Genomic DNA, 12,697 nt, shown 5'->3' with positions numbered 1-12,697 from the left:
CTAATTATTGAATGCTTAGCATGTACTTAACACTGTGCTAGGTGTTACAAATAGATGCAAAATGATACTTATCTCTACTTGTGGCTCTACATTTATAACTAAACTAGAGGCCCGATGCATGAAATCCGTTTAAGAGTAGGCCTTCCTTCTCCGGGCTGCCAGCACTGGATTCCCTCTGGCACCCCCCAGCTTCATCCGAAAGGATGTCCGGAATGATGTCCAGTCTAATTAGCATATTACCCTTTTATTATTATAGATTACTTTTTCTCCAACCTGCTCTTTCTTTTCTCTAATTATGAAATTCAAAATGCATAAGCCATGATAAATGTTAGAAACATTATGTCTTCAGCCTTATGTCCATAGCCCTTAAGCTTCTTGCCACCTGTTCTTCACCAAAATCCCTATGCCCAGGACTCATCCTCTCTGAGGACTGGTCCACGTCAAAGCCAGTCCCTCACTCTTTTTCCCCACTTGGCTCATCTCAGTCTTGCTACCAATTACTAGTATACTCACTACCTTTAGGTTATTGACCCTCATATTTTCAATAAACCAGCAACTCTCATCTTGCACATGTGTTTGACTACAGCACCAAACTCTAAAGTTCCCTAGGTATCTGTTAGTTTCCAGGGCAGACCACCACATGCTGAAATTCTGTGCATAAGGCAACAGTAAAAACAAAAAGACAAACATATAAAACCCCACAAAAACAAGACTAGTCATAACTGGTTTGTTCTTATGTCCATCATGAAGGAAATATCAACTTACTAGGAATAACAATAATCAGAACCCAAACCCAAACTGAGTAAAAAAAATCATGGTAACTTCTCACAATTTTGTATTTTCTCCTGTGGCTTCCTGTTAATTTCCCTGGCCCTCCCCCTCCTCCTCCTGCTTCTTCTCTTTAAAGCAAATGGGCTCATTTATCACAATAGAAGTCATCAATATTGAGTCTCCCCTGATGGCTGCCCACACTGTGTTTCCTCAGCCCCTTGCTTCTTCATTAATCAGCGTTCTCAGTGGTATTATTACTCTACCTGCAACTTTCTTTAAATAATTGACCCCATGCCTTTTGCCCTATTCTCACTCTCATCATAAATCAAATATTATTGTCTCATATATCCCTTGGCTAATAAATATATGTAAAAGATATAAAAAGAAAATATTATTAAGTGCTTGCTACAGAGCAACTTGCTCTAAGGTTTTTCATGGCAGAAAGTTGAATTAAAGCTTCCATACTCCATGCATTTATGCTTCACCTCCTTGAAAATTGTGACTGTGTTAGATTTAGGATGTAACTGTTCTGTTTAATTAAAAGTTTCTATTCTCTGAAGCCCCACCTGCCACCCTCCCTACCCCCACAGAGCTGGTGAGTCTCCAGTAGTTTTAAGGAAAATGTTGCCCTCTGGTGGCTTGAAAATTTCAAGTTGTCCATGTAAGATATATCTCCATTTATATTTGAAAAGTATTAGTAAATTTTTAAGTTCCATCAGAATTTAAATATTTAAAATACTATTTTAATTTATTAATGAGTAGAATTTTTAAATTAGGGTCATTAATTAGGTCATATTCAAATAAATAGCATATCAGAGACTGATTAAATTATAAAACTGGAAAAGTACTAGAAAATGCTTTATTCTATAAAGAAGACTCAAGTTACAATGTTAAATAATTGCTCACAGATACAAAATGACATAAGTGCTACATCATCAATCTGGTGGAATATTAAAGCATCATAATGGAGAAGGGCCCACTGATACTCTCTTCTTTAATCTTACTTTGACTATTTTTATGATGTGTATCTGTTATGAGAGGAGAGTAGAGAAACAGAATGAGGAGAATTTATGGTTATCATTAAGTTTTACATTTTAGAACTCAATTTTTAAAAAAACCTTTTATTTCATCAATCTAATAGTACTTTGGTAAAACAAAAGCTTAACAGGAAGATACAGAACTTCACACAGTAATAGGAATGCAATTGGTTTTATAGTCATGTAATTAGAGTAAAGATACCAATAAAAATTACACAACTGCCATTTTGGATTTTTACCTAACAGGCCATGCTTAATTACCACTATTAAAATGTTAAATTTAAGATGTAGTTGTTAACTTGGACGACTAGTTGTACTTTTTTGTTTGTTAACCTACCATGCCCCCTTGTGACAGATAAAAAGAGGTTTAATTTTTGCCTGATAATAATTATGTCTAATTTTTGGCCATTAAAGCAATTATTTTTATGTATAAGCATATTCTGTATTCAAACTTTTGCTAAAACATATTATTTACTATGCTCAACCTAAAAAATAATTGCTCAGTTATAAGAATTAGTAAGAAAAATCTCTATATATTTCCAGAGACTGAGTCTAACAGAATAAAGTTTTCCTTAGCTTCAGTATCAGAAACCATGCAAATACTTTTTAAAATAAATATTGAGCATAAATTAGTCATTGTTTAACATTGGTTGAATCAGTTCTTAAGCCACTTCTGATATTTGAACTTGCCACACGAGTTTCAGAAAGTTTTATTATTATCAAAACAGCTAATGTTATAGTACTAAAAATATGCTTGACATTAATTTTAATATTTTAAAACTGACAAACTTTTAGTAGATAACAAACAATACTAGTTATCTCAAAAATAAAAAATTAAGATATCACTAATATAACACCAAAAAAAGGAAAGTTAAACATTTGTAAATATAAAAATGAATTACCAGTACTTTATCAATGGCTAGTAAGTACTATGCCAACACATATCAGTTATTCTTTGAAAACTAACAGTATTTTGGTTATTTTTATTTGTTTTTCTTTTCATTAAATATATATTATATATGCTACCTAGAATTGTACTATTGAACTAATAATAAATAATAATACATAGAAAAATAATAAAGATAAAATTAACCTTTTGAATGCTTCTTTGTATGCTTCAGTCTATGATTTCATAAGTAAATATTTATAAGGTTATGAGTAAATGGAAATATATATGCAATTTGCAAATTATAGATATAAAGTCATAATAACTTGCTATTTCTCACCCTGCCACCTATTAACTCCTCCACATATTAAGTAATTATACTAACATGATTAAAGTTATCCAAAGAACAACAAGTGATTTAAAGAATAGCCCTGACAAGTGGGATAGAAGAAAAGATGCTTTTCTATAACTAAGTGGATTTTATTTTCCCAAGTTCTACATAATCATGAAAGATGCATATCATTGTGCTTCTTTTCCAAATTATCAAGTTCATAGCTAATATGAATAGTTCATGGACCTGATGAATTTACATAAATATGTATTGACTAAACATGCAATTTAAAAACACACAGAGGAATAAGCACATGAAGCAGATGCTCTTTAAAATCAACTTTTGCCAAAATAAACCTGCTCAATAATAAATTACAGAATAATTTTTTGAATGCACAATAGATAGACGAATCAATAGCAAAGTAGTTAAGAAATAGAAAAAAGTAAAAACATTTAAGAGTATAACAAATAATTTACTGTAATAACAATTTTATTTATTTTTGGAATTATTACCTCAGAAATACTCATATTTGCATTTCATTTCTGTTCTTATTAAATACAATTTGGTAAAAATATTTTAAAAGAATGTATATTCCATGTCAAACACACAGTTATTATTCAAAGAGCATTGAATACTCACCTAATTTTTTCCTTAATTTCTTTGATTTCATTTTCTGTGCTCTCTTCAGCATTTGCTGAGCAGTAGAAATATCCTTAAAGCCCCTATTAAGAGATTAAAATTAATAAAGGCAAAACAAATATCCAGGCAATAAACATATACATATAAGCATACATATCTGAATTATATTATTTTAAAGCAAATTTGAATTTCCATTTAAGAATGTGAAATTTAACAGATACATAGTTTCTTAAAAACTTATAAAGGTATTTTTGAAATCTTGAAAAATATCTGAGTCTTTCCATTTTAAAAATCTTTAATATTTTAGTGTAAAGTAGACCACATACCATTCTTCTGAAATTTTTTCCTCTTTTTCAGATTTTAGCAAACCCTTTCTGCTGGTCTTTGATTCAGGTGCCTGGGATAAAGTGCTATTTTCTGACCTGGCAATAGAAAAAAACCCACACAACTGAATCAACACAAGTATATGAGCACTTTTTAAAACTACAAGCTATTTATGTTGCCTCAAACTTGAAAATAAAATCCATTTAAGTTACAGAAAAGCTTTATCTTGAAAAGCAATAAATGTCTGCCATTAATTTAAAATGTTTACATTGCAATTACTTGAAGCATATTTCAATCCTTTTGTGGAAAGAAATGCAGCACCAGAATTTTTATTCTAATTTTTATCTCAACCTATATAATAGTATTTAAAAGTTTACTTGTTTACAACAATTACATTATTTTACTGACACAAGCTTTGTAGTTTCTTGAATGAATCTACTACCTTACATATTTTTATTACATTGAAAACTCCATAAAATAACTGTATTTTAACACTAAATGTTGCTCCATCTTCTAAACAAGTAAAGTTGCTCCTATTTTCATTATTTTCCTACTTTTTCAAAGAATGTAATATTCTTCTTAAGTATGTCATTCATGGGTTGGTCCAAGAAGTGATTTGGCTTACCTGCCACTGAACTGTGTGTGTTCCGATGAAAATAAATTTTCTTTCTCATTACATATCCATGCTTGAGCTGGACGACTTGGTAAATTAAGTGAAGTATCATCATAGTTTAAGGTTCCAGGAAACTTATCAGGAGAAAATGTACATAAATATAAAATAAATTGAAAAATCCTAGCATTTATATTGTATTATTTTACATGGAGCAGAAAGCAAGTAGCCTCATAAGGAAAATGCATAAAAATAGATCATTATAATAAAATGAAATTTAAATAATAAAGATATAAGTATTCTTTGTTGTAGTGATGAGGAATATGCTTTTTGGTATAGTTTGCATATACAAAATGATTAATTGCAAAGATCTTTAAAAATCTTAGGAAACAAAAACTTCAAAGATTATCAAATAAATAACAGATATTGCAGTACATTGACCTCTGACTGAGAATCTTCAGCTGTTGCCCTGTTAATGCATATTTTTATATTTTAAAAGTGCTTTCAACTAGTGATTTTAGTCTACTGCCAAATATGCAGCTGAACTGCATCATTTTTTTTTTTTGCTACTGTGAAATAAAGTGTTGAAAGAAATCCAAAATAAAGAAAAAAATTAGGAGCAAATGAAAGAAAAGCTACATGAATAATTACATCTGGGGATGAGGAGGAAGTCAGAGGCTTCTAAAAGTAATTGTGTTTTTCAAGTCAATAAATTGTATTATTAATCACTGCAAAATAGCACAACCCTAAGAAATGAGCACAGATCGAGCACTAAGAGGTTTCCATGACATGTTACCTTTGGCCAGTGCAGCTGGTTTGGTAGAAGCTGTGTTTGTGAAGGGAAGCAGGCGGAATCTACAGCTAGCCATTCTTTCTCTAAGGCAGCCTGCACAAATAATAGCATTAATGTACATAATTTAGCTTGCGTAACTTTTACAAAGAATTTCTAAATTGTCTTATATACTACTAAATTTAAGAAAACATATCAGAATTTTTATTTACAGGAAAATTTTCTACTTGTTATTGTGAGATGTTATGCATCTGCTTAATGCAATCATTCTAAAAAATGGGATAAGATTTTTTGTTATCCCCAGTGGAATAAAGTGAGAACTTGAGTACTCAAATGCTCTAACAGTGAGAGGTACAGACTGCTCAGTGTATTTAACTGTTTGAGAACTATGACTCTGAGACAACGCTAGATGTAACTGAGAGAAATAATCTATTAGTTATTTATAATATAAATTATAGTATCTTCCATTAAACCTCACTGTTGAAAATGTATAGTAGTTTAACACATTAGTATCCATTTTTCTATAAACACTATAAGATAGCTTTTATTTAATATTTTTCCAAAATTTCACAAATATTCTGAACAGATGGAAAAATAATTTTATGGCAATATAAGAAACACAGTTCTTAATATTGTATTATCTCATTTAAGTGTTTAAAGTAAAAAAGATAAATTTAAATTTTGAAAGCTCCCATTTTAAATCCCTTTACTCTTTATCTTAGAATATCTTTATTTCATTTATGTAATTTACAAATTTATTTATCTTCCTATAATGAGACTATACTAGTTACGCTAGTTTGCATAACTTCGGACATAATTACCCAAATTTTATTTGCTTGGAAGATCTAATCTGATTTAGAATAAACTTCTGTGGCTCTACAACGTTTTTAGAATCTTTATTAAAAAAAAAAAAGGATGATCAGAATACCAATAAACTTGTTTCTTAAAAGGTTCTAAAATGATCAAACATATTTATGATTTAAAAACTAGCATGATTATGTTCTGGGGAGATGGGAGTGCAATTTTCAATTTATACAATTGCAAAATTTCTTGACTATTGCTGAAAGACCATTGGAAAGGCAAAACTAAGATATCCTGACTACAGGCTAGCATTGCAATGAAAGACTTTCACTTATATAGCATTTAGTCTTAGAAAACCTAATCAAATTTATATTATTTGAATATCTATGCAAATAGGACACCTTTGATTAGTGTTAAACAGGTACATTGTCCAATTCCTTCAAGGAAGAAAGAGATCATTGACATATGTATGTATCACAGTTTGATCCTAGTTAGATCTGGTTTAAGAATGCTATTTGATGCAAAAGTGCAAACAGGTTTCTGGGCTCAGATTTTTAAATTATTTCTTTTGTATGACAAATAAAGGCAAATCCAGATATATCTCAGGAAAGATCAAGATCTACAGCATATCAGCTATGATCAAATTAGTATTCTTAGTCTGGTGAGAACAGAGAAGATGTGAAGATGTGGAGACAATATTATAAAAGGCAATGTTCCAGAGGATTCTGGGAAGATGGTGGAGTAGGAAGCACCAGGAACCTGTCTCCCAATTGATGTAACTATGTTGGGATTCTGGAGTCTATGGAAGGCTTGTAACTTCCAGGGGAAAATTAGATGGTAAATTGAGGTTAATTTTGGTCCATTTCAGCCCTCACCACAGTAGCAGCTATCTATCTTCCATCCCCAACCCTGAGGCAGGCAGCTGCTCATGTGTTTCTGGAGCAGTTTGCACACAGCTTGTAGGAGTCAGGGTAGACAATGAGGACTCTGTCCTCCAAATATTGGGGATCTGTTCTCTAATTGTTGATTATTGCTTCTGATCACAGAGGTGCAAAGAGCTTTTGTTGTTGCAGCTGCTCTATTGTTGCAAGCCCCTACACTGCCAGCTAAATGATTTCTAGGGGATTTCAAGGGCTGGTGTCCCCCCTGCATCTTCATTTTCCCCCTTTTCCTCTTTTGGGAGCCAGATATTAAAGGCTAGGGAATTCGTTAAACTTTTTCTAGAAGACGAAAGCATTAATATAAAATGTTAAAGAAATTATTAGTAATTTTGTAATCATAACCAAATAATGTTACCAAGACTAATGATTTATATGAGTTTAAACATTAATATCAAGTCTATTTGGCAATACCTAGAATGTTGAGGGGGAAATATCTCAAAATGTCAGGGAGGAATTGGCCAATATTATAAATATACTACTGTTTTAAAAATGTATATTAATAGATCATGATTACCACTGGATATTTATACAAATGCCAGTTATGGCTTAAGAAAACCTTCTGTTCAGATATTTTATAACTCACAACTGAGGATCTGGAAAGGTTTCTGGTTACTAAATACTATTATCAAACTTATATATTAAAAATGAACTTGAATTTAGATTAATTTGTAACTCTATTTTCACAATTGAGCATTTGATCAGATATACATATACTATTTGGCTTTTGATCAGAGAAGAAATCATTATTCTATAACCCAACTTTGAGAGACTAGATATAAGGCTATCAGAAAGAGGAGCTGCAAGTAATACACATGTTTGTGTATTAATATACAATTTTTATACAATCCAGTGCAGTCACTAAGATCAAACTTGTCCTAAGTAGCAGGTCAGTTAGAGTTAAACAAGTCCTAGAAATTCTAAAAGCCATGACTTGATTTTTTCCCTACTCCCTTCATGACCCACCACGCTGCCCCAACACTTCCCTCTTCTTCTGTCCAAGTTGACTCTTGCTATCCCCCCAAAAATTATTTCTAATATTTCATAACTCCTGTTGCATCTCAAAATCTTTACAGTTTGGAAACTTAGCTCATCCTGAATCCTAAGTCTCATTTTCTAAACCCTCTCCATCATCAGTGGAAAAGCTTATATTATTGGAGATTTCTGTTATATATTCCATGGATGCCTCTTTTCACTAAACCAAATATGTCACTTTTCTTTTGCCTTTTCCTTTGCCTATACTTTTAATTTTGTTTGTTGGTTTATTTTCTCTCAATGTACTATAATATGTAGTACTTTCTAAAGTAAATTTGAGATCGGGATCCAAATATGAACTCCAGATCTAAAAGTTGCCTTGTATAATGCATGCTACATCCTCTTCAAACATTATTCCTATACTCTTATTGAATGTGACTTTGGTCTTAGACAAAAAACAGAACACACACACACACACACACACACACACACACACACACACACACAAAATAAATCCAAATTTTACTGTTGTGGTTTTTTTTTTCTGTATTTATGATATATTAGCTTTCCTCTTCTCCTCTGGGTTTAGGGACTCATAAGAGGATTGGTTGTTTAAATTTAAAGACAACTTTATTTGTTCTTTATATGTTGGCTTCTAAAGAGCATATGTAAAAGAGAAAATTAAACTCTGTTAAATTAAGTCAACATCTAAAAATATCAACTAAAATTTACTTTATAACTTAAAGGGTGCAAAATGAAGTGCCAATGTAGATCACTATGCCACATCAGACCTAATATACCTATTATTTTCGATATTTATTATATTGTTATATACATTTCATGACAAAATGGCAACATTTTCAACAAAAGGAGATTTAGACCTAGGCTCATGAAAACTTCTGCTAAAATAATTCATTTCATAAGGTCATACATTAAGTACTCAAGGACTAAGAAAATGTCTTACTCATCAATGTTTCAGAGGATCATTATGAGTAGTATGTAGTCGGTGCTCAATGTTAGGAGACAATTCTCCATGGGTCTCCCACATTTCTGCATGTCTTATGACAGATTTTTTTTTCTCCCAGACTGCATTTTTAAGGATCTTTGTATAGCTAACAGACTGGGAGAACAAAAGGTACCTTATCTTTCACTGTACCTTAGAGGAACCTAACTTAATGTTACCCAGATTCATGGGGTGTTTGGCACATTGAATCAACTGATGGGATTTGGACATGGTTCATAGTAGAGGACGGAGCTAAAGTTATCTCTTGGGTAGGGTCTTTTATAATGTTGTTTTACTTCTAAGTAGACTAGAAATTGACCTGTTACATGTTTTACTTTTCCATCCCTAAATGCCATAGATTATCCCAATAAGGAAAACTGCAGGCAGAGAAGTGCTAGTGTGATAAACTTTTGTGATTTGTCACCTGTGCAACCACCAATGGGTCAGGATTTAATGTGAGCATCTCTACCTTCTATGTCCAAAGCTTTCACTATATAGATGAGATCCTGCAGGTTGTATGTGAATTATATATCAATTTTTAAAAATCCTGTTTCAATGGTCTTGATTATGGTATTATCACACACATTTGCATTCAGGGGCTGGCTGATAGGTCTGAAAAAAATTCTGGGGCCTGAATTCGGAAGCCTGTTTATCAGTAGTTTCTGGGGACTTGCCTATGGGGGAAAATGTACAATGCTCAGTCTCTCCAGTAGCCAAGGAATAACTCCTGTCTATTCAGCTCTTTACCACAAAAAAGGAGGCCAAAATCATATCAGTCCCTTTTGGTGATGCAGATAATAGAAGTCTCTTTGACTGATGAATTGGCCATTTGGAACCTCTGTCCTCCAACTGGTAGCATCCTTGTGGTTTTGGGTTTGTGGCCTTTCTCACCCAGACACCAGGTATATTTATATTTAAATCAGCTATTGCCATCCTACTGGACTCATCAAGGCCTTGTGACTGTCTGGCCTGATGTTCTCAGTTTGAGAACTCAGATTCAATCACTAACAAGGTATGACAGCCTCAAAAGCCACACTTGTTAGTGTGGGTCCAGTGGCATCTCGGCTTTACATGAAAAAATGGAAGTCATACCTCTCGGGAAAACTTTGTCCCCACTTCATTGCCTAATCCGAAGCTGCTGGCTTGGAGGAACCTCAATTCACTCTGGCCCCCCTGAATGCTTTGGCCTGGTTCAGGGATGGTTCAGCTAGGCTGAAACTCAACTGAATCTTGAGCTGTAGCCAATGGCCTCAGGGTTTGATCTGCCATGTGGAAAACTATAGCCTTGCTGACTAAAGGCACTCTGTTTGGGGCCCACACACCAGGGAAACAAATCACAGCTGCACCTGATTACTGAACAGAACCGTTCTGATTACTCATGTGGATGTCCACGATGAGGCCCATCCTCCATGAGACGAGTAGAATCATATCATTAATTGGGCCTGATTCTGTTTCTGAGGTGAGGCTACCTGTGCTTGCCATACTTGAGACTTCTGCAAAATTTACTTAATTGTTTTACGGTGGAGGAGGTCCCATTCCATGGATCCTTGTCTCTGCCTGCTCTTGGAAAATTGACTACACACATTACACCTTCAATACCTTACCATTGTTTATACCTCTCCAGATTATCTACCAGCTGATTTTGGCCATATAACTGTGACCCTTGAAACTTGTCTTCATAATTTCTCAATTGTGTTCTACAGCATAGGTTCTCAACCTGTGGGTCACAACCCACAGGTTGAGAACTGTAGCAGGGTCGCCTAAGACCATCGAAAAACACAGATATTTACATTACGATTCATAACAATAGCAAAATTACAGTTATGAAGTAGCAACAAAAATAATTTTATGGTTGGGGGTCACCACAACATGAGGAACTGTATTAAAGGGTTGCGGCATTAGAAAGGTTGAGAACCACTGGTCTAGACCAGTGGTCAGCAAACCGTGGCTCACGAGCCACATGCAGCTATTTGGCCCCTTGAGTGTGGCTCTTCCACAAAATACCACGTGTGGGCGCGCACGTACAGTGCAATTGAAACTTCGTGGCCCATGTGCAGAAGTCGGTTTTTGGCTCTCAAAAGAAAGTTCAGTCGTTGTACTGTTGATATTTGGCTCTGTTGACTAATGAGTTTGCCGACCACTGGTCTAGACCATTGGAGTCTGACAGTTATATGTGTTTTATTACAAAATCCACTCAACGAAGAGCTAATAGTGGGACTCTACCCACTCACACTTCCTTCCTGTCCATGTAATTTAATAAAGTAGTTTGATCAGTTAACTGGGGATCAGCAAGGATTAACCATTACAGCTACTTCCTAAGTAATAATTAGGAAAAATGCATGGCAGGTTTTGACAGCTCAGGATTCTATCCTGACCACTCCTGTGCAAAATGCTTAGTTATTTTCCCCAATAGCAAGTCTCAGGCCAACATTATTGATATATCTTCATGGTGAGGCCTGGCCAAACGGCACTTAGGATAAGTTATATGGTTAAGTTTTATAAAAATGCACCCTTTCCTCTAGTTCCCCACCCTGCCAGATGAAAGGTCTAACTGTAGTGGAGAATGATTAGAAAAAGGATACAATTATAGCTAAATGAAATGGAACACTGAAATTTTGAGGAGATAGATGGAAAACAACCTCTCAGAACCATTGAAGGGAATACTTTATATTCTGAGAGATATAGGGAAGGGAGAGAAATTAATAAACTTTTTTTCCTTCAGAACTATCCCTGAAGCCTTCATCCACAAGAAAAAAATGTTCCTAAATGGCTACAAGCACCTTAAATTTAACCTATTGCCTTTCCGGGAGATTGTGCAACGCAACTTGGTAATCATTTCCCTTAAGTTTGCTGGGAAGTCTATCATGACAACAGGTGATAGCCTGACAGCAGGAATAGAGCAAAAATCCTGCAGCTCCCATGTACATAATCTCTGAATGTTTTCTCCACCCCCATTCTCAGTCATCCCACGGACTGGACAAATGCCACCTGGAAGGTGTCCTGCTCACAAATTACCTTTGAATGTTTAAGGAAACAACACTATGGCCCTGGAAAGTATTTAAGTCAGCCTCAACTCACTGGCCAGGGTTGTTTTAGATGGCAGAATTGCATGAAACTTCTTCATCAAAAGCCAAGAAGGAGTCTGTAACATCTAATACTTGCAGCTGTGCCTGGATTAAAGCCTCAATCTAGTGGGAAGGTAAACACAGAACCTTAAAGGTAAAACCACCTGGGCTATTAATAGTAACCTTAATTACTTGCATCATGAGGATAACCAAATGGTTTTAGTCCTAGACTGTCAGATTATTTAGAGTGGCCACTGGAGTGCATATTTATGGGAAACTTTGCCATGTAGAATAAAGGGGTAGATATTGTTAGGAGACAATTTTTCCACTGGGCTCTAACAATTATGCATGGTTTATGGCAGCTTTTGTTCTAGACTGTCTTTTCAAAGATGTTAATATAGCTAACAGACTTGAAAGATGGAGATAGTCTTTTAGTGTTTCCCTCTGGGGAAGTCAAAATTAATTGTTTGATATAATTAAAATACTGACATTCTCTGGAGCATAAGATAATCAACATCACTAATAAT

The 12,697-nt window shown here is 34.1% G+C and overlaps 1 protein-coding gene across 1 annotated transcript in view; it reads right to left on the bottom strand.

Moving 5' to 3' along the window:
- Nucleotides 1-12,697, bottom strand: part of LRRIQ1 (leucine rich repeats and IQ motif containing 1) — a gene marked incomplete at its 3' end in the record, with an annotated part of 219,205 nt that overhangs the window by 80,896 nt on the left and 125,612 nt on the right. Inside the window, exons 19-22 of the mRNA XM_079775698.1 lie at nt 5,395-5,484; nt 4,614-4,735; nt 3,991-4,086; nt 3,665-3,747 (exon numbers count right to left, since the gene is read on the bottom strand). Of these exons, the coding sequence (XP_079631824.1) occupies nt 3,665-3,747; nt 3,991-4,086; nt 4,614-4,735; nt 5,395-5,484 (391 nt within the window). The remainder of the gene's footprint in view (nt 1-3,664; nt 3,748-3,990; nt 4,087-4,613; nt 4,736-5,394; nt 5,485-12,697) is intronic.

Source organism: Cnephaeus nilssonii, assembly GCF_951640355.1.
Source record: "Cnephaeus nilssonii genome assembly, chromosome: 6".
NCBI classification, from domain to species: domain Eukaryota; kingdom Metazoa; phylum Chordata; class Mammalia; order Chiroptera; family Vespertilionidae; genus Cnephaeus; species Cnephaeus nilssonii.
This window is presented reverse-complemented; position numbering and strand designations above follow the sequence as displayed.